Source organism: Camponotus vicinus, unplaced genomic scaffold (assembly GCF_025532165.1).
Source record: "Camponotus vicinus isolate PSW18456_S1 unplaced genomic scaffold, iyCamVici1.0 SCAF_9, whole genome shotgun sequence".
Taxonomy (NCBI): domain Eukaryota; kingdom Metazoa; phylum Arthropoda; class Insecta; order Hymenoptera; family Formicidae; genus Camponotus; species Camponotus vicinus.
Genome location: NW_028141981.1, coordinates 17,022,254 through 17,048,484, shown reverse-complemented (window position 1 = coordinate 17,048,484; position 26,231 = coordinate 17,022,254). Strand labels below are relative to the sequence as shown.

The 26,231-nt window shown below is 43.7% G+C and overlaps 1 protein-coding gene across 11 annotated transcripts in view; it reads right to left on the bottom strand.

Annotated features, from left to right (window-relative positions):
• Positions 1 to 26,231, bottom strand: part of Tara (SERTA domain-containing protein 2 taranis) — an 83,990-nt gene that overhangs the window by 37,440 nt on the left and 20,319 nt on the right. For 7 of the 11 annotated variants that reach the window (XM_083108775.1, XM_083108777.1, XM_083108778.1 and 4 more), the window contains 2 exons: positions 15,242 to 15,268; positions 13,448 to 14,190 (listed from right to left, as the gene is read on the bottom strand). The exons of 2 other annotated variants lie outside the window; for them this stretch is intronic. In XM_083108775.1, coding sequence (XP_082964901.1) covers positions 13,448 to 13,468 — 21 coding nt within the window. In that variant the 5' untranslated portion in view covers positions 13,469 to 14,190; positions 15,242 to 15,268. The remainder of the gene's footprint in view (positions 1 to 13,447; positions 14,191 to 15,241; positions 15,269 to 26,231) is intronic. 2 more of the 11 variants (XM_083108783.1, XM_083108781.1) reach the window with 1 other exon arrangement.

The window sequence follows — 26,231 nt, the reverse complement described above, 5'->3', positions numbered from 1 at the left end:
AAGGAAGCTACGAGTCGGCGCGATTAAGTTGACGAAGAAATATGTACACGCGTATGCGCGAAAAGGGGGAAGGAAGGCCGTCGCGCGAAGAAGCGCGCACGCCGCAAAAACACGTTGCTTGCGTGCGCGCGGCCGCGAGGCGAGGTGAGACGAGGCGAGACAAGACGAGACGGTACGAGACGAGGTGAGGTGAGGTGAGGTGAGGTGAGGTAAGGGTGACGGTGAGGATGACGGTGAGGATGGGGTGGGATGGAGTGAGGTGAGGTGAGGTGAGGTACGGGAAGGTAAGGTAAGGCGAGGCGAGGTGAAATGAGACGAGGCGAGGCGAGGCGCTCTCGCGCGAGCGAGGACGTAGCCGCGCGTGACGTTGGCGCGACGCGAGGAACGCGAAGGTACATCGCGGCGTGCTGCCACCTGCACGAGAGCGCGCGATTCATCGCACGTGGTTGGCCTTTCGCACGCAATAAAATGCATCCGAGTCGCGTGCGTTGCGAGCGGCTTCGGCGACGTTGCATCCCCGACGGATCATCCGCCTACATTAGAATATAACGTATAAAATAAAAAGACTCTTTTTTTCTCTCAGTATAGTTGCTACTGACATATAGGTAGAATTGGATTAGTAGTCAGTTATTCAGAGAAGACGATATCGAATGGAAGTGTTAGCGAGCCGGAAATGCTAAATATAAGCGGCTAAAATAAGTTTTTTCCGGGATTTCAAACAGTATGAAAAGCAATAACGACGAGAAGTATTGTAGGGTAAATTTAATATTATCCAGTACATGTTCAGAAATTCTTTTGCTTTTCGAAATATGACAGATTTATGCCGTTGGTGAATCTAAATTCGAAATTTTACTCGAAAATCATGATAACGTTGTTTCTCTTTCAAGAGTCGTTTCCCAATTTAAAGAAAAGAATTCATAAGGATTTTTTGTCCGCGGCTGACAGTACAATTTGGCGAGTCTCTCTCACGAAAATCACGTCGCGAGAAGATAGTTATTACTGAATGAATGCCGATATCTGTGCTTCGTCGTGTTCCGCGGAGTAACCGCTTTTTACCGTCGTCGTCGCGCGCACGTTGCCGACTCCCGTTTGCATACGATAAACGGTCGTCGTTGCCCCCACTCTACACGCTCTCCCGCGCGTTTAGACGCGCTTGCTATCTCCAAAGGGAGTCTGCCTGCTTGTATGCATGCACTTGGCAAAAGAGCGGTGCCACCTGTGTGTAGGCGCGTGAATTTATAGCTCGTGGGAATGTCGCGAAGGGAGAAAGGGAGGAGCGGACCGCGAGAAAAAGACGGAGATAGGCGGCCGAGGGGAGCAGGGATAGGCGCGGGGTAGACGAGGGGCGCGAGGGATGACCCGAACCACGTGGCGATCTATTTGTCACGCGAGAGCGGTCACTATCGCGTTAAGTTTGGTTAGGCAATCGATGGATCTTGGCCGCGCGATCCGAACCGGCGCCTTTCGCGAGACCAAAATACTAATCGGGCTACCAAAGATATTTCGCGGATTGACAAGTATGTCGAGTCCATTTCGAAAACTACGTCGACATTTCGTTTTAAAGATTCTACCATTCAACCGTCAGCTTTTTTTTATAAAAGAGTTTTATACAAGAGTCACATATTTTCGATTAATATATTATTAGATTCCTACACATATTCGTTTTCTAACAAAATCGCATTACATAAACTATTGTTTCGTGAAAATCGAGAAATATTAACGATAAAATACTAGTTTGTCAATTTTCATTCTTTAATAAATCTATTATCAAATCACGATTGAAAATTGCCAAGAGAAAATCGCCTACATCGTCAAAGAATACAATCGCTATCATATTTTTCAATTCTATCAACGACTCATATACTTGTATTCGAGTGCTCGAGCGATGCCTAACGCAGTCACGCAGCACACGCGGTACCATGTTGCTCGTAGACAGCTCTCTCGGTGGCCTTGAAGTAAATATCATCGCATACGTGCAGGACGATACTCGAGGCTCAAGGTAAAGGGGATAGAAAGGGACGTAGGCTCCCAAGATCGCCTCTATCGCGTCATACCCTCGGCTCCTTCTTCTTTTTCTATTTGTCTAGCAGCTCTTTCCTCCGTCGCAGTCCCTTCCTGCTTCGTTCTATTTCTATTTTCCGTCTTTTTGCCACCCCCGTTCTCCCCCGTCCCCGCTCCTCCATCTTTTTCCTTCAATCTCCCTCCTCTCCTCGCTTTTTCCCCGCTCTGGCCTCTTTCCCAGTGTGCACGCACACGCACACACACTTTTATACATATATATATTCCTATCCTGCCGCATCCTCTTCTCGCTCCCACCACGCCAGCTCGTTTGATTCCGGTTCGATGGAATGCTATACGATCTTAGGAAGCGAAGGGAGGACAGACGAGAGAGAACAGAGAAGGGAGATAGGGGAAGATGGTGAGAGAGAAACGGAGAGAGAAAGAGCGAGGCGAAAGGAGATTGGAGGGAGGGAAGGTAGACAGAGTCGGCGGAGGAAAGGGGAGAGGGGAAGAGACGGAGGGAGCGACGAACATTCAAGGTGGGGGGAAGGAGAACAAGAGTGGGAATACGTTGGAGGAGAGGACAAGGGGTGCGTACATGTACCTTCGGTACTCTAGACGCACACACGGTTGATATACACATGCAACGTTTTGATCGTTAAAAGGAGATTTCCATTACCGGGTCAATGCCGGACGACGAGAAACGACGAGCAGGAGTGCGCTCTGTCCTGTCGCTATCGCGTCTCTTCTCGCGGAATCGCGAGTTGGCGATTAACCGGGAACGCCGGCTGTCAAAAGCGGTTCAAGTTGCAGCGAGAGAACCACCCCCAAGATTTAATCCGTCGCGAGAGAAATGACGTAAAAATTATTCAATATTTAGGGTGATGAAATACTATTAAATTATAGTTACACGCAAATAAATGTGTAATCAAACGTGTAATCTATCGTTATAAATGTTCTTACATTGTACCTCATTTAAATCAGCTGATCACGATGATTGAAAGGAATTTGCGGCATAAAAGAATATTTTGTCACGGTATAACAATAGACTATTTCGGGTATTAAAGCTTAAAATGTATTAGGTACTCGCCCGAGCTTTACGTCACTTTGTTTTGACTAGTTCTAAATCACCTTGACTGGCCCTAAACGGTTGACAGCTAATCTTAAGGGTATTTCTGTTTCAAATGGATAATTATAAACGCTCATTGTGGAAATGATTTACAACATTTGCGCATGGCTTAGTTTAGATATATAGATCGTTGCCGTACACACAATCAACGTACAAATCGATACTGGTGAATATTCGCTCGGTTGCAGCTGTTTATCAAGATATGTTTTTGTCAGTTTAAATCATTTCCAAATATATATTATTCCTCGTCGTACGATTTCTTGTCTTTATATGAGAATCTAAAAATATAATGATATAAAACGAAATATTAATATTTTGTAAAAATTCGAATACATGATTATAAATACGTATCAATTGTGTAACTAATTTAATAGCATCATTAATTACGGTTGGTTTTGTTTTTATCGTGATACAATTTTGTCACATCTTCTATAATTATCTACCTATACGAGCTATAAACTGCCTGCTTTTCATTACGACCCATTATGGATCGGTTTAGCACGATATTACAGTATAATTACATGTACTTCCGTGAAGACATGTAAGAAGTATTTATAGTAAAATTGCGCGATATCCATACAACACATTGGTTTAAAATAGCAAAATGTACAATGCAAAATAACAAAAATATTCATCCTTTGCATTGACGGAAATATCAATAAAAAGCAGCATCGTAATCAGGCTGAAGGCACAGGACTCGACTTTCAGCGAAATGTCCAAGTTCGCAAAAAGTTTCTTTCGCGCGCTAAAATTAGATCAAGTGCATACGAGAGATGCTGAATATCGTTCCGTTCGAGACCGATTAATTATGAAATCCATCCATGAATCGAAGAGAACTAAGACCATTGCTTTTTATCGAATGTGGAGCAAAGTGGAAATAGATCCAACAGCGTCGCGACCGAGGTCCGAATCCGCGGGCGACCTCGCGAGGGAACATCGGCGCGATGTGAGTCGCCGATGTGTCACGGCATACCACGGTGCTCCGACTAGTGTTCGCAAGTGTCCGTGACACTCGTCGTCGAAAGCCGGCGGCATTCTCGCGCGCGCGGGAGAACACACGCATAGATACGTACGAGACGTAGGCGCCACGCGGTGCGGTGCGGTGCGATGCGGTGCGGCGACGGCTCCTTCAAACGGCGCTATCCACGTGGTTCCTAAACGCCCCTCCCTTCTACGTGTTTACGATCCCTTCTACGTCCGCCCGCCCGCTGCTCGCCGCATACCCAGCCCCTCTTTTTACCGATAGGGAAGGTAAACAGCCGTCGAGTGTCACCTGTTATTGCTCGTACGCAAATAGGCTTCATTCATGGTCAAACGTCGTGCACGCGCATACGCGCGCCGGCTCTAATCCGGAAATGTTCGCGTTACAGACGCTCCGTGCAGGTGTTCGCGGTCCTCTTTCCCTACAAAAGCGTTCTAGATAATAATGCCTTGTAACTTTATCCGCCTTCATTTCCAATCCTATGCAGCGGAATCTTTTGACGATTATGCAATTAGCAAACGAGAGAGGTGACTTTTTTTAAGTTGAAACTTAAAAATTTGAATTTTCATTCGCAATTTTAATTCTACTTATTTTTTATTCTCTGTACATTATATAATATAAATTATGTTTCGTGCATATTTCGCTGCATCGAGATCGATACTCGAGCGGGAGATGAAGATTACTTCAACGGAAATTTATATTATCTAAAATAAAATTCATATTAATCAAATAGCAAATTTACTTTTTTCAATTTCTAGTCGTCAAGGGACGACAAGTAATAAAAATAAGGTGACAGGTAAATTGATACTAAAACGAACGTAGCATGTGTTTCTAACATCGCAATGATAGATGAAAGATACGATCGCGCAAGGGCGCGAGTTTCTCGCCGCGTGCGTCTGGACTCGTGAGTGACAGATGTACGTCCGGCATCCGTACGGACGCGCATCTCTCCCTGCACGAACCTCACCGGCAACCGAGCCGAAACCGACTGAGCCGCGGAATGGAAGCAGCGGCGGCGACTACACGACGACGACAAAGTGTATCGCTCGTTGCACCGCGAGCGAGGGGGGGAAGGGAGATTGCGACAGGGAGAGAGGAGGAATGGAAAGAGCGAGCGAGCGAGCGAGATGAGGCGAGACGAGGCGCACAACGAGGTGAATCTCCAGTGTGGTCGAAAGGGATGGATGTGGAAAGGCACGGGGGGCAGCAGGGTTCAGGGGAGAGGAGGAGAACACGGGATGCGGAACGGAAGGAGTAGTACACATCGCGCGCCGGTTGTGTCGAGGTCTGGAGGGAGGGAACATCCACAATGCACCCGACACATACACACGCATACGCGCATGTATACGTACTCGGGGCGAATTCACCAACTTCGGCCGGCTCTCTCGTAGTCTCCACCCTTCTCCCTCCCACCGTGGGAACCCTCCGCGTCACCCACCGTCACCCAACGAGGCGCGTTGTCTATCTCCGTCTTGCTCTCGCCCATACCCTCCTCCTTCCCCCCTCAAATTCCCCCCTCGATCCTTTTGCTCGTGTGTGTTTATACCACACTTTATGGTACATATACCCGACGTATACACGCTCTCTCTCTCGTGACGCGCGTAACGCGAGAGCCTCTCACGCATACGCGCGAGTCCTTCCTACGGCGCGCGCCGTAGAAAGTACATAAACCGTCCTCATTCACGTCGATATCGTCAACTGTTGCTTCCTCCGTCGTCGCGCCGGTGAGTAAACCACTGCCGCGTGTGTCCCGCGTGTTAAGGCGGGCTCGTTTGAGAGAGGCACGCGACTCTCTCGACGAAGGAGGGAGGAGGGGGAGACCCATGCGACCGCGTTAAACTATCCTGCTGAGTCCGAGGATCCTCTCTCCGCGGAATATCCCAGAAACACCTCTGGGGTGTCCAAGTCTCGTTTGGTTAAGCTACAATACAAAGTTTCTTCTCAAACATGATGTTGACATTAGAGAATATCTCCCGAACCGATCGCAAGTGGCTAATAAATCACTGGTAACAATAAGATGCGCGATCTCTCGCTGGGACGGTGTTGACGGACAAAAGTCCCGGCACCTGCTGCTCGGACAGCGAATTCGTGCGTGTCCTGCCACGAGCAGCAGGTGCTATTGTGTCGCGCAGCCACCGCCGCCACCGTAGGCTGATAGCCATTAAGGTAGCGGTGGGCGTGAAATTCGCCCGCACAAAAGGCCCGCGCGGTCTCGTTAATGAAGGGGAAAGAGAACGGGGCCGCGAAACTCTCCGTTCACATCTCGCCTCTCCCTCTAGCGTTTCGCTGCCTTCTCTCCGTTCTTCTTCTCTCGTGCTTAACCTTAACCTACCGCAAGAGAGGACGAGAGTTTCGCGGCGTCGCACGCGCGACTCGATTAGAATGCGATGCATCGTCGGGTGTCGCGACGCCGAGAGTTCACGAGGTATGCGCTGCACTTAATTCAAGCCCGCTTTACGAATTTAGGGCGCTTATAAGCGCCAACCTTAACCTTTACGTGAGCAGCGTGATATACGTGTACTGGCCACATTCTTTTTAAGCGAAAGAGTATTCGGTCTTTGGAGATTAGCGTACGATCGTGACAGTTAAATCTTACGTGACACTTGTACATGCTTTAATTACATTTAGCTTGATTTTTGCAAAATAAAAAATGTTACTTCTCTCTTTTAAAAAGATGTAAATATTTTATCGCATCTCATAGTACTTGTAATGCGATAGTATTTTAATCAGAACAACGCCTAGCAATATACATATAATACAAAATACGTGCAATGTATGGAGAAACTATTCGCGTACAATTCTTGATACTGTGAAACTACATTGTTCCGTGCGTCTCTACCAGCTCGCAAGGTATCGCTAACGGTTATTTTTACGGAAGATTCCCGCTGATGGAGTCGCGCGAGAAAAGCCCGGATGAGATGAAACACCGGACAAAATCCGCTATTCTTTCACACAACTCGAGAGTAGCCGCATTATGAGGCCTCCGTTCGAGCAAATAATTTTTTTTACACAATCATGAAATTCTTATAATGTAAAGCACACGTACGCGTATGTTTATAATCTTATGTTTTTTATATATCTATATAATAAAGTGTCAGTGTTAGAAAAGAATTAATTATGCGTACATGTAGCGACTCGTCTCGCACGTTTCTACTTTCTAACTTAAGATAGCCTTTGTTTCTGTGCATCTAATCGTTCTACATTAATGTTAGAAAGATGGAAAACAATACATTTCTCATGTCTTTCAAAGAGGCAGAGACAGACCTTGTTTCTATAAAACTAGACTTTGTTGCATCTAAAGTTTAGTTTACTCAAACTAATCCCATTTAAGTTATAAAAATAAAAAGGTTTAAGTCAGTACTATCTATATTCAATAGATGTCATGAAGCAATCGTTGTTTTTGCAAGCATGTTAGAAATCAAAAGAATATTTTATTTCGATTATTTCAATTTCAAAATATCAATAATGTTCCCGAATTATTCCATAAAAATTATTATATTTCAATTCCCCGAAACAGACATCTTTTTCACGAATAGATTTACTCAGTGAAAGATATTTTCCGATTGCTCCGATTTCAACAAGTTAAAAATCCTCAAAGAGGAAATAATTTATCTCGCAGCTAAAATGAGTCTTTAAAAAGAAATAAACGTATCGACAGATTTTATCGGTGCATTAAATACTAACACTATATAGTTTCCTCTTTATCGAAACAAGAGATAAACGATGCTGTGAAAGGATCGACGATAGTTTCATTCAAATTAGGTGGAAGAAGGATGAATCGAGCAAGAGATACAAAGTAATCTTTTACGCTCTGCCTTTTGATACTCATCGCGCGCGTACGCCCGCGCATGATTGACGTATCGATTACACCGGGCCAATTTTTCAATCGCCGCGGACCGTTCGCGTAACGTAAACAAAACAATGCGCGACGACGCGATGCCGATGCGAAGCGTGTACGATGCACCACGTGCCTCGATGTCTCCGATAGCGATAGGGAAGGGGATCATGAGAGGTGGGGTCATGGGTGGAGGTAGACGGCGTTACAATATTCGTAATTCATGATTCATCGATCTTGCGATACCGTCACACACATCCGGACATTTTTACACGTGTTTGTTTTGGCGAGTTACGTATGTTGCAGCGAACGCAGAATTTGTTTCAGCTTTTCGTGGAACGTGAACGCTCTGATTTTCAAACATCTTTCATAAAGAGAAAGAATATTTCTTCAAGCACATATATGCTAAACGACTTTAAATATAGTAGTCTTCTCTTTGCAAATTGATAAATTTTAAATTCGACGCTACTTGTATATTATTCTCGCATACATCGTTCGAAAAGCGCAACTTGGAACGATAACCTCTACCCGGCAACGCGATACACGCGAGATGAGCAAGCAGAAAAGAATAAAAATTAAGAACGCAGTGAACGAAGCTGCGTCAGAGAGAAGATCACCACGACTCGACGTTGTTAAAGACCCGCGCTACTCAATTTACGATGTGATGTCGAACAAAAAGTCAATTGCAGAAGTACATTGAGTATTCGAGGAAAGTGCATCGATAATAAACAAGAGAGAATAAAGAAACTTCTTTCACAAAAATATACATTCCTAAAGATAACCAATAATTATCATACATATTCCTAAAAAGAAAAAAAATAACTCGAGATTCATTGAGAAGACACATCTCTAAGTTCCAGTAGACAAAATTTGAAGCACAAGCTCTCATCATACAATATTCAGAAGGAGAGATACGTGCACCCTGGTGTTTTATTTCCCTTTAACGCAGCGAGTGCCGGAGCAGACTTCCCGCAATCGGCGGAGAGAGAACAAGATTCGGCTACAGACCGCGGGAACGGGCTCGGAGCGCTCGGTGCGCCGGTCCCTATGCGTTTAAAACGGGGAGGCCGGTCGTAAATCACGCGGTTAGAGCGGGAACGGCCCGGTCGCGTAGCGTAACGGCGGAGGTGTCCATCGGTACGTCTCGTGGTCGCCGCCGTCGCCGCCACGTGGTTTCTGCGGCAAAACTATGCGGCGGCGGCCGCACGCCGGCCCGGCGAATTTATGAATGGGAGAAGCCTATTGACAGATCGCGCGTCGATAACTCTCTCGTTAATGGCCCGTGATGGTGGGCGCGCGAGGGCCGCGGTGCCGAGGGGCGAAGGACGCGGAGGTGCTCGGAGGGAGGGTAGGAGGTAGGGGAAACTTGGACTCACTTTGTGCCGACTCGCGCCGCGCCGAGCCGCGCTGACGGGACGTTGCGACATGCGGCAACACCAAGTGGCACACGCGCGCGTTCGATCGGTCGAAATAATCCGTCGAGGAGTCGACGAGCTTCCGGCGCGTTCATCCCGCGCGAGATGCGCGATATTGAAATATAATTTCGAGCGTAAACGTGTGCGAGAGAGCGTCGACTCTCCATCGGGAAATAAATATTATTCGGTTTACGGGAGGATTTTCATGCACGCGTACACCGACACGTGCGCACACGGACTTGGAAATATAGATTTTACCGTAGATGTAATATAGAAATTAAAAACATCCCTCGTTCCGCATCGTCAGAGCGTCGGTGGAGCGTCGTTTTTATTGCTCGGGATAAATATGGGATATTGATTTTGATCGACTAATGAGGTAAGCGAGCAATTCTAATATTGTGATACCGACTATCGCGAAATTAGCGTGCGCGTTTTTGGTCAGCGGTTTGCCTCTCGGCATCGGATCAAACACTGGGTCCAGCATCCGCCATTCCGCTTGCGTCGATAATACGGAAATACATCGCGAACAGAAATAGAACTTGCGGAGGAGTTATGTCACATAAGTTGCACATTTTCTGATGAATCGATGCTCGCCGGTCTGTGTTTATATAAGCGCGCGCTTCTCGCTAAAATATTATTAAAAAAGTTTGATTAGCGTGCGTATATTTGACGCGATACTCGTCGCGGTTTCCCACGAAATTAGCATCTAAGTTTATTTACATCGACAGAATTTAGAGAAACGGATGAAGCAAAGAAAGATGGCAAGCTACTAGACACACACGTGTGTTAACCGTGTAACATCTCGAAGAATGTAGCATTTTGAGAATATTTACTGACAAGTACCTAATCATATTTTAATCCGAGTCCTAAACTAATCAGAGTTAAAAGGAGCGAGAAATTTATGTTAAAAAATGCTTGTTTTCTCTCTTGAATATTTAGAAAGAATACCTGCACTGAGACACATTAGACGTATATTTTCGTTAATATTTGTTGTAATATGAAGAAAGACAGAGAAATAAAGAGAGAGAGAGAGAGAGAGAGAGAGAGAGAGAGAGAGAGAGAGAGAATCGCATTATCTTATAATTTAAAAATTGTTGTAATAAGAATAATTTTTTGTACAGTTAAAACAAACTACAATTTATATTATCTGGTTGGTGATTGAGCAGCTGCGAATTCATCATCGAGTTTGACAGGGGGGGTTTTAAGGGTTAAGTGAACGCGTGCACGAATTTTTCCAAGTTCAACGATGCGCCGGCGAACGCGCACACAACGAGACAACCTTTTGTCGCGTACGACGCGAAACCACGTGGAAAAACTGCTCGTTTTGTCGGTCATCGGGCCACCGATGGCGCACCGGCCGTCGGAAACGCCGAAAAACCCTCTCCTCCTCTCTGTCCTTCTCTTTTTCCTCTGCCCTGCCTCCCTCCTCCCCCCTTTTGTGTCTGTGTACCACCCACACCTTCATCCCCTAGACACTGCTGATTTATCGTCACCCGAATTTTGGTAGACGCGTCCGCTCTACGTCCGTGCGCCAATTTTACGTCCGAAAAATCGTTTAATTTTACGCGAAAAATCGCTCCTGCGTTAAACAAGTAAATTTCATTTGCTTTCTTTTACACTAAAAAACGAAAATTGCGAGTGATCTTTGGTATAATTGATTCTCCTCGCTAATCTTTAAAGAATGAGACGTAAATATTATATCGCGCGGAAAATTTTATATCAAGATATTTTTATACTGTATAAAATATTCCTATACTTGTGTGTATCTTTTATTTTGAATGCATTGACTTTTGATATATATATTCTGGATAACTAACTCAAAAATTCTCTCTAATTTCGATTGTAATCTGTCTATAGTTTTAGGGGGATACACGAATCTAACGTTGACATTTAAACGTGAAAAACTTTCGAATCGTCTCGGAAATTATTCGACACGAAACGTCATTTATACGCTTCGTTGTAAATCATTTCATTACGGATGATCATTTGGACAAAGTGAAAAAAAATGATTCCGCTGTATTTGGCTTAATGGTTCATCAATGTTTTTGAAATACTATTTACAGTATTCCTTTCGCTTTGAATGGTTTTGTCCGAAATGATCATCAAAAGCAAATCGTGTAAATGTATGCCTTTACGGTGTAATTTCACACGAGTGGACCTACAGTTAATCGTCCAAACAAAACAGTGCTTGCGGTTGGCATTTGAAGTGCTATGGCAGCTCGGAGTAATCATTTTTTTTTTTTTACTTTCGACACCGAAAACCAGTACGACAGGTCGATTTCCAATAACCCGAGAATGATAAGTCGAAAGAATTTCTATAGTGTGGTAATGTCGGATTTAAAAAAATTGAATAAAAAGTTGAAAACTCTGCATTCGATTTCAAGATTTAACAGACTTATTTTTACGCAAGAGATATGACGCGAGTAAGAATTTTTTACTCTTGTTCCAATGTGTTTTATATTAAACTTCATCTCGTAATCTAAACTATATTTTTATCGTACTTAAAAATTCGGCCCACGATATTATTACACGATGATTAATAGATTGAGTTTATACAAATAACGTTAATAACCATTCGCTAGGAGGGATCTCGAAAAACAATTCGGATGGCGGTGGCGCAAAATTATGACTCTAGCCGCGCTCTCTTCGTGGATTACGATATCGCCCCTCTTCTTCGATTTTGTCGCAAAACATTTCGCCGCTCAAAGACCTCGTGACGAAAAACAATCGCTAGGAAGAGGGAAAGGCGGAGGGGATAAAGGAAAAAGGACTAAAACGAAAGAGCGAGAGAGAGAGAGCGAGAGAGAGGAGGGTAGAATGAGAACGCCGGAAATGGAAGAGAGAAAGAGCGAGCGGGAGACGCGGCAAAAGCGAATATGTCTTTAAAAACACCCCCCTAGACCAGATCGGGTTGTTGTCGTCGTGGTAACCATGACGACGCTGCCCCTTGATGGTTGGTTATAACCGTATCCCCACCCTGGCATCTCCGAACCGACGCTAGGTTTCCTCGCGGCGCTGGCCAAGCGAAGAAGAGGCAGCCAGCAGCCTCGGGCGATCTCTCTCTCCCTTTTCCACCCGCTCTACCCCGCCATCCGCGTTCCCCATCCACGCCACTCTACTCCGCCGCCTCGTTCCCTCCTCGTCCCTCCTCGTCCCATCCCTACCCCCCTATTGCGTTATCAAGCTGCCGCTGTCGCTCGTTCCGTCCCCTCTTCTCTCGCTCCCCGCTGACTCCACGGCCCACACGGTACGCGAGCCACCTCGTCGTTCCCCCTCGTCGAGCTTCGCCTCGTCATCCTCTTTCCCCTTGCGGCCGCCCTCCTGCCTTTCCCCCCGCCGGGCCAAGGAAACGCGGGATCGCTTCGAATTCAAACTACCGAACACGAGGTTACCACGCGTCAAATCTGACACTTGGATGTCCTATGTGCGATCGCGCGTCTCGCGCGCGCCGCCGACGATTTTTCGCTCCGAGCGAGAGGCCCGAGAGGCGAGCGAGCGAGTACGGGAACGTTGATCGATTTTTCGAGAACGCTGTAAGCGCGATGCGCCGTGGAGAGAAAGAGCGGCGAGTGTCTTCCTTCTTTTTTCGAGCCGCCTTACCCCCGAAGATAGTCGTCGCGGGCGCGGTTAAGCCGACGGAACGAGAAATCGGAAGGAGCCCAACGGGCGAGATTTTCCGCCGTCAACTTTTCTCGGAGCGAACTACCGTCGACCAAGAGAAGCCAGATGCTTCGCACCGGTGCTATCGATGCGCGCGTAACGTCCTTATCAACGAGATTAAAGCCCGACGACCAAACACTCGAGCCTGGCTCTTTCGCGATCGCGTCGTTCTTGGAGCGACCGAGCAACGAGCGATCACGTAACCCGCTCTCTTCGACCGGCGCGAAACGCGGAAACGCGGCACGCGTGTCGTACACGCCGAAAGGGAACGCACGTACATGCATACGGGGAAGTGCAAACGCGCGCGCGGAGGGGATGGGGGGTTGCGAGAAAAAAGGACGGCGGCCGGCCGCGGAGCAAGAGAGAAAGAGAAAGAGAGAGAGAGAGAGAGAGCGATGCGCCGCGGAACCGCGCGCCAAACTCACCTGACTGACGTCGCACCACATTATTATTTCGCTGACACTGACGACAGCATCTTGGTACGTTGCTGCTGCACTGCCGCACACGGTGCTACCGCGACGGTCCGTTTTCTTTTCCTCTCCGAGTCACTGGATATTCGAGACGGATAAGAGAGAGAAAGAGAGAGAGAAGGAAAAAAAAGAAAAAACGAACACCAACGGACGGGATACGCGAAACCAAAGTTCCACGTTACTTCGGCCCTGGCGCGATGAGTTCTGCTCGTCCGTTCTCTCTTTCCGTCTTTCGCGCTCTCTCACCGTGTCTCACTCCACTCACTGTCCGTCTTTTCCACGTACGTGTCCGTTTGCGCTTTTCTAGGTATATCTCCTCTCCCGTTTCGCTTTTCTCCCTTCTTAATTCACAGTCTCACGAAGAATTCACTGCGCGACGTACGCGTCGGCCGCCGGCTCTAGCCCGGTTAGCTTCCTCGAGTAACATCGCACGATCACTCCGAACAGATGACATACGCGACTGTCACCGACGCACATACTAGTAGTTAGCTGGCCATGCGAAGCATTACTGAACACTGACAACAGTCCTCGCCGAGTAGCGCCGCTCGGTTTTCCCCCGAATGCGCGCTCGGCCGTTTCCGTCGACGCTCGGCCCACCTGCACTCCGACACGACTGTCAGTGCCGTAGACGCGCGCCGATGTGCCCCCCTCCCTCCCGAGGTTGCGCTTTGTCCGTCGACATTTCGAAAATTCCATCTCTGAAAATCAAATCGCGATATATGACACACGTTTGAAAAATTATTCGAAAGCAATTTCTAATCTCGCGATGCCGATTATCGACGTTAATGAAAGAAAAAGGAAAACAAACGAGCGACCTAGGGATGATCTCCGTATCGACGCTAACATATGTTCGCGTCGCTCTTGACGTAAATTTTGAAAAAAAAATCCGATCGCTCGCCAAACGCATAATGCCATATTGTTGACGTTTCGCTGTAACTGATATATAAATGAAAGGATACGTTCCATTCACGCCGCGCAAATTAATTACATAATTAATATCGAATTGAATACCGGTAGGACTGTGTATGTCACTCTAAATCGCGAGCGAAAGGAAATTCATTGTCCAAGTACGCAGCTTTTCAGATATAAACAATGCTTTTATCGTCGAATGATTAGCGACGCTTATTAACGCGCGGGAGGAGCGGGAGGGAAGGAGAAAAATGTCGGATCGCGTTTGCGAAAAAGAAGCGGATTCTCTCGCGCGAGGGGAGGCGGGAGGTGACGCGAAAGGGGGAGGGGAGCTTGCGATATTAAATATCCTTCTCTCAGGACGCAAGAAAGGTCGATCGAGAAAAATCGTTCCGTTCGAGAAAGTCCGTGATAGCGCGGTCGGTCGATGAAAGTTATCGGAGAACGGATCGACGACGGCCGCCTGAAATATTTCAACGACACGGCGGAACGGTAGAAACTCCAAAATGACTCTTCGCGGACTCGCGCGGTCCGTGCGCAGATCGCACCGATTGCAGGCTCGTCGCGGCGCTGTTTAATATCTCACGAGACGACCGAGATAGCACGGTCAATCGCGCCACTGAGCGACGCCAGGACCTTGTGGCCGGCAAGGTAATCGCGCGCTCTCGCTCGCAAAGAGCCGACCGAACGTTTTCCGCGCTTCTTTCCTTCTTCGAAAATCGGGGAAAGATCCTTCGAGGAATCGCTCGATTATATAAATTCTTACAATAAATTGTTTTATATTTTTGTCGCCTCCTATTATAATCGATAATATATATCGGAGACATTATATGAACTTACTGCGAGATGTGAGTTTGCTGAATTGATCTGAAAGAAAAAAAAAAAGAAAAAGTTACTCGATTATGATTTTTGAAATATTCAATTAAATATTAAAAAAATGACGTTTGCGTGGCGAAAGAAAAAAAAGAGGAGACTCGAGAGAAAACGGGAAAGAAGAATCCGCGGGAGTAAATTTTGACGCGAGGTATAGAGCGTCTCAGAGGTTCAGGCTCGAGGAGCGCGTCGAGAGCGCCGAGCGACAGCCTTCACCGGGGAACCTTCGGTCTCTCCGGTGCAGGGGCCCCCGAGCACGAGGGAGTCGGCCTAACGCCACTAGGTTCGAAACTCGCCACTGACTGGCTGGCTGTATACGGCGCGCAGCGCAAGAACGGCCGAGCGAGAGGAGGTCTTCGCTCTCGCTTGCTCTCGCTCGCTCTCGCTCGCTCGCGCGGCCGAGCGGCGAGGGGGGCGGCGGGCGCGGGCAGACAACGCGCGAGCCACGTTCCATAGGGCGCGCAGCCTAAGAAAATTCACCGGGAACATTTTTATTCCCTATCGGGTAAAAGGGGCGCGTCATCGGGACGCCGCGACGGCGAAAGGACGCCGGGGGTCGTGCGCCGTCGTTGTACGATCGGCTGACCTCCCCGCGTCGGCCAATTCCGCGAATTTTGCGCGTCATTCCGTATGCGGCCGCGAGGCAGAGCGCGCGGCCCCGAGGTCTCGTCTCGTCTCGTCTCGTCTCGGCAGAGACCGAGAACACGAGCGTGCCACACGTATGCACGCCGACGACGCCGCTCCGCGCCGCGCGTAACGTCGAGCTCGGTTTCTCCTCGGAAGCGATGGCGACGGCGACGGCGTCGGCGTCCGAGAGACGCGCCGTTGTATATTTCGGCGATATTGTCTTTATACGCGCGTCTACACCGGCAAGCTTCTTCAGTTATTAAGATATCCCCCCAACTAAATTTATATATAAATGTTTTATTTGTTTTTTTTTTCTCTTTTTCTTGCAATTTTTAAAAAATTTTATCTTTAGATGATTTAGATAGTCTATTAAATTTTGTAGAGTCTATGAGAAAGTCGTTTTCGAGACGATATAAACATTTACGAAGAGAATTTTGAAATCGTCAAATAAATTTAGAATATAAAATATCGTTTTATCTTTCTCTCTCTCTAAGTTATCTGATTTATAAAGCTCGACAAAGTTGCTCGATCGTTTGTCGAAAAGCTGCACTCGCGCTAGAGTAGTAGTATCAGCAACAATAATCTATTATACGCGATACGGCGTACAACTATATAAATGCAAGAGGCCGAGATGAAATCTCGAAACGGCCGGGCAAAGCGCGCGCGCGCGCTCGCGCGCCGCGATTCCCCGTCGACGATTCCGTCGGCCGATTCGACGCGTCCGGTTGTTGTTAACCGCGGCTGACGCCACGGAGCGAGAGAGCGGGCAGCATGGAGGCGACTTTTAACTGGCCGGCGCGACGCGGCGCGAGAATGCGCGGACGTTGCCGAGCAGGGAAACTGCCGCGTCGCTCGAATCCGCGCCTCGACTTACCCGGCATGTACGCGCGTACCTCGCGTCCATACGCACGCGATGTACGCGTGCAAATCCGCCGCGTTATCTATGCACATGGTAGGCCCTTTGCGCGCGATACCAGGCGCGCCGACGACGACGACGACGAGAATACCGGAGGAAAGTGCCGGCCGAGTTTACGATTGGCCGGGCACGGCACGACGGATGAATTGTGGCCAATGAATGTCCTTGCTCTCTGGACGCGAGCCTTATTCGAACGCGGGGCGCGCATGCACGGCCGCGAGATGGAAGGGAATTTAGAATTTGGCACGATACCGCCCGCACTTCCGCCCACGTTCGGTAGTTGCACGTCTTTTCCCGTCCCGGCACTGTCACTTTGTTTTCGTACCTGAGACGCCAATCTCTCTCTCAAGATTTATTAATAAATACTCTGTTTCTCGAATCGATCTTTGTTAGATTCTTTCGTTAATAGCGCAAGGTCGTATTTAAATTTACATGACTATATTTTTAACGCGTGTACTATTTCTATAAAAATTCTATCATACATAATAGCTAAAGATTGTTTCTCTGTCTGATGTATCTGGAAATAATTCTGCATCTTGCGAGATCAGAGAAAAAACTATCAATGTCGTATCGTGATTTCAGATTGCAAAGATAGATTATATAAATATATATACAATGATTAAATGTAATGTCATAGGATCTCTGGCCCTTCTAAGGTACAATTGTTCTCGATATATTTCCTAGCGTACGTATCGCTTACGAAGGCGCCCATAGAATTCAGTTCGTTGAGATTTGCCGCGCACAGGCGTCGCTGAACTTTCTCGTCGACTAGGAGCGCTCGTTAATGCCTCGGTGAAGCTACTCGGCGAAGAATACCTCGGTGGGGATCAGGAAACGGCGGAGATCTGACGGGACGTTTTACGATCGTCTTCGAAAGCTGCGACTCTTGTGCACTTCCGGCCTGAATTCTTAAACCGCTGCCAGGTAGACTTCTTTACGTGGAAGACGAGAATCGCTCGACGCGTCACGTAAAAGCAGTTCAGAAACAAAATCTCTTCATTTATTATTCTATTACAAAGTATTCACTCTATTTTTTACAAAAAGAAAATAGTTTATTAGAAAAATATTTTAATTAGAAAATAAAATTTGAAAAAGGAATAACTAGCACATATCTAGTAAAAGTTCTGTAAGTGAATATTAGCTTGTGAGTGTTTGTATCCAAAAATATTGTTTTATCAATACTGCAAATATTCATATAAAATAAATACATGTACTCCGATATACATTTATAATTTATTATATTTAAGGACACATATCACGAGAAAAAAATCCTTCACTTTGTCTCAATTTTATTCGATATTTTCCTCGCTAAAATTATATCGCTGAATGAATATTTAATTTATCGTAGTTTTTACTTTTGAGAAAAAAAGACAAACGCTTTGTGATGAGAATCCGAGAGTTGAAATTAGGATTTCGCAAAAACCACGCTTGAGATTAACTAGAAATATTAAACATCGCGCGTTATATCAATATACGATGTCGAACCGACGCGAAATCCGCGCGTTGTTCGTGTACAGTTATGGCACGATTCTGCCTAGCTGTAACTCTGAGAAAGAGCCGGTGAAAACCGTATTACACCGGTGCAGCAACAAGATATACCAGGACGGTTAGCTCAATTTTCCCGCCATTCTCGCCATTGCCGCCTTTCGCCTCCGCGATACCAAAAGTTGTGACTTTCGCAAGCACGTCCTTTTCGCACCCCACGAGATGAGTACCAAATGAGTGTCAAAGAGAGAGAGAGAGAGAGAGAGCACTCTTGCGCTGATAGTATTAATGTTCCTATTCAGATTACAGTTTAGATATTTATACAGCAATCAACGCTTTCGATAAACACCGATACGTAAATTTGTTACATCTTCATTTATCCGGAAATATGTATCTGATATATTTAGTTGAAATACAAAGAAATGCAAAGAAATTAAATATATATTTACAATTTTTATCGTTGATTCTTTTCTATACAATCGCTTATCTCTCTTCAAACAAGTTGTTTAGATTCGAGCAATGATACGATTTTTGACCACACAAATGTGGTTAAATATATATAATCTCCCTTTTGTACAAGATAAAATTCTAGCCTCGAACGGCACTGTTCGAAATCGAAGGCACCTGTTAACACAGGCCGACTTGGCGCGCCGGTGACACCGACATCCGGGGACGATGACAGGTGCTGTAGGCTAATCGGTTAATTCGACAGCTCGTGCATACGCGTGACTTCCATTCGCCGAGAGCGGCTCGTGCTGATTGTTATCGGCGCATGACTTAGAGCGCTAATACGAGAGCAATCAGGGAGGGACGGCCGAACGAGCAATCAGGACGAAATATTTTAATGAGCAAGGTGCCCGCGATTGTATCAAAGTGTCGACTTTGCTTTCGATACTTTCAGATAAAGGTACAGGATAGTTCTGACAATAGACAACTATATTCTCGACGTGTACGATAGATATACGATAGATAGTGATGAATTTACACGTGTGGATGTGGATTATAGTTATCAGAGAATGTCAATTTTGCCAAGATATGCAGAAATTGCCAAGATATGCAGAAATATGGAAGAATATTTGCATACATAGAGAGATACAGACAAATTTGCATCTCCGAAATATTTACAGAGACTGCCCGAGAGTTTTCGCATTTCCTTTTATTTATGGATGTACATTTTTTTATCTCATTTATTATAAATGATATTAAAATAATTATCGCTAATTATTCTCTGTAAACGTGCGTCCAATATTTTATGATGATTTTTGTGGGAAAAATAATTTCTTTTTGTTAATACAGTCATTATTTTTATATATTTATATAATTATTTTTATGTATTTATACATCATTGCGGTATTGAATGTCATTTGATACCACTGTCCAATTAATCGATAGCTTGTTTCGTCATAACAATCCTATCATATATCGGATAATTTCTAATAGCTTTTGTTCTGAAAAAAGAAATTATATTACGCTATATCAGTCTAATAATAGATAGTTAAGATATATCTGCTTTGTTTCATTACTCTATTATCTTCTAACAAAAAAATGTCGCTGTAAAATATAAAAGTACTAATCGAAACAAATTATCACTTTCAACCTCTTAAAGCTAAGTCAACAAAAGATACTTTCCGGTGGGCCTAAAGCTTCATTCTATGTATATATGTATATATCGATGATTATAATTCTGAGATGATTATTAGTAAAAAGAGAAAAAGGAAGCTGAGTACGTCGACAGTTCTACGCGACGCGTCTTATCGGCGTGTCGAGGGTGATAAGGCTATCTTTATCTGCGATAAAGTCGTTCGAAGCTCGGAGTCTATCTCGACTGCGAGAATACAAGTGTGATAGAATGCATGGCACATGTGCGATTACAGATACTCCAGATATCAATGAATTTTTCGTACGTAATTATTTTTCGTATTACGTATTTTTACGCATCGATACTTTGCTTTTAAGCAGCTGATTAACAGCTTGATACTATGATATCCGAGAAATATTTTTTTTTAAGTTGGCGTGAATCAAATACTGAAAATCTCTCGCAATCCCCCGCAATCTTTGCAGAGTGATAATTCTAGAACAGTGAATATGCGTATGTATATTGATGTACACTTTTCATTAATTTAGAAGAGAAAATATTAGAAAAAGCAATGCTCTCTCTCTCTCTCTTGCTGGATGAGTACAATTATTGATATAATATTAAAAGTAAACATTTATCTCATGCGAAAGATTAAACTTTTCGAAAGCAACGTCATGTTTCTCTCACGGGAAACTGTTGAAATATCTCGTAAAATTATGTGAAGAGGCAGCTGAACCTCTCATTATACGTGATAAATCGTGTTTTACGTTTTAACAATTTCTACTCTCATTACTGTTAAGTTTATTTAGTCTAAATCGATTTAATATGTTATTGTTCCGGGACACTAATTATTCATCGAACGTGTGTGATGTGCGGGTAACATGAATAGTGCCGCGGGAAAAACTTCAAAAAATTTCAAATTTATCTAAAATGCGCGTAAAATTCATTGAATCCTGCGTTTCAGCATAGAATTAAATATATAACTATTCTGATAAAAAAATCCTACTTTCGATTTTTCACTTTCGATTGTTTCTAACGTCGACCAAACACTATGATATCACGACGATGGACAATTCAATCGGTCGATCCATTCATGGGAAACGGTCCGCGATGGTCGGCGGCATCACTCCGAATTAATTTCTATCCGCAACGACACGCCGCTAGCGCATAGAAAAAGACAAAGGAAAAAAAAAAGAGAGCGCATACGAATATCGTAGAGAGCTCGTAGTAGTCGCACGTAAAACTCTCGTCCTACCCCCTCCTCCTCCTCCTTCACCTCCCCCATCTCCTTCGCCCCCTGCCACGTTTCTCTCTTTCCGCCTCTGTAACCCTGACCTCCCGTAAAACACACCGAGAAAAAGACTTTTCCGGCGTGTACGCACGAGCGCGCCAGGCTGCTTCTGGCCGAACTCATGAATGGACCCGCGACTCTATTTACGAGGGCGTGCGATTCCGCCCCCGTCGCCGCTCCGCTTTTATCGCCGTCTCCGTCGTTACAACACGGCGGGACGAGGCGAGGCGAGGTGAGATGAGGCGTTTTCGGAATCCCCGGGCTCTCTTTACCGCCGCGCCGACTTCCTCCACTACCGCGGCTCGATTGTACCGGTGCCGCGCCGAGATATGTATCGGCCCGCGAAATTGTTTTCGAACGGCCGATTGTTTGGCACACCTCGGACTCCAGCGAGGAGGAAGAGAGTCCGCCACAGGGCTGAAATTCTCTTTTTTCCCTTTCCCTTCCTCGCATTCGCTCTCTAATGCAGCCGGTGTTCGCCCTCGTGTAAACAGTCATGGAATCGTTTGCGAATTCTGGCTTACCTACGGCGATCGAAACGCGTTCGACGTATCAATAGGATGAAAGGTTCAAAGCGAAAGTGACATGTAAATGAGGTATACAAAGTACCTATCATAAATATCTTTATGAATTTTCGTGAATGACCGAAGCTATTTATAATACCATCTAGTGCTTGACTTATGTAAACAACCCTAGTAACTCGAATAACTTATACATGTATCTACAAATTCTTTTCGATAGATTATAGACAATTTTCTGAAAGTGGAGATTTTTTTAGATATCTCTATTTCTATTGTATAGACGGATAATTTAGTCCATACATTTTAAAACTCTTTTAACTAATTTCTAATTTTTAATTAACATGATATAATCCACTTTGATTATTTGCAAGAAATTAAAACTATAAGTAAGAAGAAAAGACATAATTATTAGAATAATTATTTTTGAGTTAGATGATAAGCAACAATAAAGACAAAAGATGGTGCAAAGATGACGACCTATGGCACGTCAATTAATCATCAATTAATTATAAAAATCGATTTACAGTAACTGACAATCAGTTATAAACATATTAATAATTCTCAATTTATTTTTTCATACATTATATTAAATTTCTGTACATTGACATTTATTAATAGAGAGAATTTGTGTTCTAGGATACGAATAAATGATTCTTCCCCTCTCCTTCTTCATCTCTCTCGTATCGGTCTTTCTTCTTCAATCATTGTTATTATACTAAGCTTGTAGCGAGTGTAATTTGTCACACGTGTAAGAGGCGTACTCCACGGACCTTTAAAGCAAGATCGTTAATAAGAAGCGTGCGGTTAAGGACCACCATGACCTACGGTAAATTTCATCTCGCCGGGTTTTAAGTTCGATCGCGCGGCGCGAATAACTAAAGATCATTAATACATCCCGCCGGACTATAATTCATGTCGCGTGACCGCTCGACGCGTGGCGCGCAAACGTTGTGGACAAAAGTCTGTCGATGAAAGTCAACGATCGAAAGTACGATATGTCTCTTTAAAAAATTGTACTTTTGTAAAATTAAACCGGGCTCGCACGACGTACTGTTTAAAAGTCGCTTCGTGAACATTATTTTCATACGATGACATTAGTTGTATCTAATAATAAGATGAGCAACTATAGGAATGAACGTTCAAAGAATATCTCAAAGCTTTGGATATTTATCCTTTTGAAGTTGCCATTCATTATTCGCGGAAGAAATATTTATATAAAAATTCGAATTTGATGAATCCTAGTTTGCCGAACAACAATATACATCAAGTCAATTAGACGGTATATCGTACTATTCATCTTGTTTATGACGAATGCGGCAAAGCAGTATTTGCTTAGGATAAATCAGTTGAGTGTTTTCTTCCATCGCTTGTATACGTTACATTGTGCAAATACATGTTTGCGAATATATATAATGAGTGTATATCGAGAAAAATTTATAGAAAGAGAGAAAAAAATCTTAAATGATTATGGAATAATTAAATTATACATATATACTCATAACGTTTGCTATAATCTATACAATAATCTTTTGAATTATTAAATCTTGAATACACATTTGAATATTTTTAATTTAAATATCTTTGAATGGACCATGCAATATTCACTTATTATGTTATATTCTAATATTTTCATTAGATCAGAGGTTCTTTTATAATTAAAAAAAAAAACTTTTTATTTTAAAATATAGTGCTTAAAATAAATTTATCAAAATTATCTTTCTACTCTATCTGAATTTTTACAAACATATATTAGAAGATTATGCATCTAAAATTTTATTTTGATTAATTAATTGTATAGAGACAGCGATTTCCATAATCCTTTGTAAAATATACCTTCTGATACGACAAACAGAAAAAATAATATTTTGTTCTGGATAACACTAGAACTAAACAGTTTTGACATAAACCTCGACATAAACGATTTTAATAGTTTTTGACGAGTTGTAATTTTTTAAAATTACGTAACAAGCTTCAACGAATCTCGACTAAATAAATTCAATAGTAGAATTCTGTCTCTTTCTAAATTATAGTCTCTGACATAACATAGATAGAAGAACAAAGTTTGGGTAAGGTTGGAGGACGAGACTGAGCAAGCACGAGTCAGTACGATGGGCTAACGATTTTCAAGCAATTGTGATTTTTGCATACATGCAATATAGCAAGTATAACAGTTGCCCTCAAATAACAAGTTGTCCTCCGTACATGCGAGTTTATATGCTCCTATAATTAAAATTAGAAGTCACAGAACCAATCTCCCACGCGTCAACCGCGTATAATTCCTACTCTTCCCAGACATCATCTTCTTTATTGCACCGTCTGTGTGCGTGGTATTACCAACGTGCTCGCACAGTGCAGGTTCCATCGAATATCTAAAATGACATCGTCCAACCCATCCCGCCCTCCACCCCTTTTCCTCTCAGACCCGCTCCATCTCTCCCCGTGGTCTCTCGCTCATCTCCCACCTTCATCTCGCTTTCCCTCCCTCCCTACCACTCAAACCCTTCCACGCCATCTCGCTTTCTTTCTCTTTCTCTCTCTTCCTCTCTCTTCTCTACGAACACGTTTCTACCCCTACCTGGTTCCTCTCTCTCTCTCTCTTTCTCTCTCTCGCCGTATCCTCTCCCGTCTATCCTTCCAACCGCTCGCGTTATCCTCTACCACCCTCTGATCCCCATCCTCATCCTGACGATCCTCCTCGTGTTCTCTCTTCCTGTCACCTTCTTCGCCCTTGCTTCGTCCATTTCCCGCCTTTCGTCCCTACGAATTATCGACGGGCGCAATTCCGCTGGATAAAAGCAACGGCGGCCTATTATCGACATTCTGCAGTACCGACTAGACTCGTATACCGACTAACCGTAATGCCAGCTGACTGCGATACCGGCGCGGGGCTTCGACGCCGCTGATTACACGCGAAATGCGGACAAACCGGAACGTGGCGAGAAAAATATATTGACACGCAGTGTAACGCCCACGGCGCAAAATACGAAGATGTAACGTCAGATGCATATCGCACGGATCTCTCGTTAACTTGGCAGTAGCTGAGAAATTTTCTGCAATGTAAACCGTCGGGTGACACGTGCCTCTTACAAAAGCATTTTATAAATTATTATATAATTATATTATATAATATATCTCTAAACAAACAAGAATTGTACAAAGCTTTATTAATTTTTTAATAAAACAAGAATATATAATGTCATAAATTTATTGTAGTTGAATTTACGTGTTGTTGTGGAAAAATTTTATTTTTTGCTCTTATTATATCTTATATAAAACTTCATTTTATTTTGGTGATCTATAGAATTTTCAAAAAATAAAATTGTTTAATAATTGAATTTATTTTTTTTTCATCCTTTATCTACTTTTCATCTTTCGTTGAAAATGTGATAATTCAGAAAATATGTTCTCTATAGAATTGGATATTAAAGTACCGAGAGTGGCGCTTTAAAAATGGAAGAGTCAAACGATGCGCAACGTTATAATTGAAGAAATGAGTAAATAGGAAGGGAAGGGGACTGTCATATTCTTATAGAAATCTTTATGAACAAATTGTTGTAAATGTTATTAATCTAACGCGATAGCTTTATATTAAACCGACTAGTATTTAAAAAAAAATAAAGATTCACATATATAATATCAAATTGCATTATAGTGACGATCAACTTAATCTTCTAAAGTAGATAATTATAAAGTTTACTATTAATTATGTCAGTTTTATCGTTCTCACACACTCGTTTCATCGGATTACTCGTCACTGTAGAAAGATAATTTTCCATTTATACTATTAATACATCATGATGGAAAGATGTTCCGATATCACAAGGCAGAGAATGCGTGTTTGATGCATTTTTACTTATCAATGATGCATGAACAGCATATATATATATATATCGAGATGAACACTACGATGAATGGACTTTCGAGCTATGTATTCGATTCGTTTGGATTGGAATAGTTATACGCAGCATATATAGAGTATGTGCGTGCGCAACGTTAATTTCGTATGTAAAATGGCTCTCTTCCTGGAATTTCGAAAATGCACACGAGCCGAGCGCGCAAACCCCTCGATTTATTCGCGATTCCTGAAAATTATTTGATTATCGACAACTTTCTACTTCTCCAATCCACTCACGCTTGTTGATCCTCTCTTGTTCTTTCGTTTACGCGATTCCTCGCAACTAAATGTCCGATGAACACGTGAAATTGAATGTTCGTTTTGATATTTTTTAACCCAATCATTCGTTCACACACGGGGATACACGCGTAAAGTTGACAATAAAAAATCAAATTCTTTACTGCTAAATATCCATAAGTAGAATTTGTTATGTAGATTATTATATTTTTTTATATGGCACATTATTTAAAATTTTATGCTCGGAAATTGTCCACGATAACGTTTATAAAATAGAAAATATTTTTTAATATTAATTTTCGCGCTCATTTAATTTTATTTCTACTTATTTAGAGAAAAAAAAAATATATATCCATGATGATATAAAATAATGTATGTATTATTTGAGTTTTTTTCATTCTATATATTG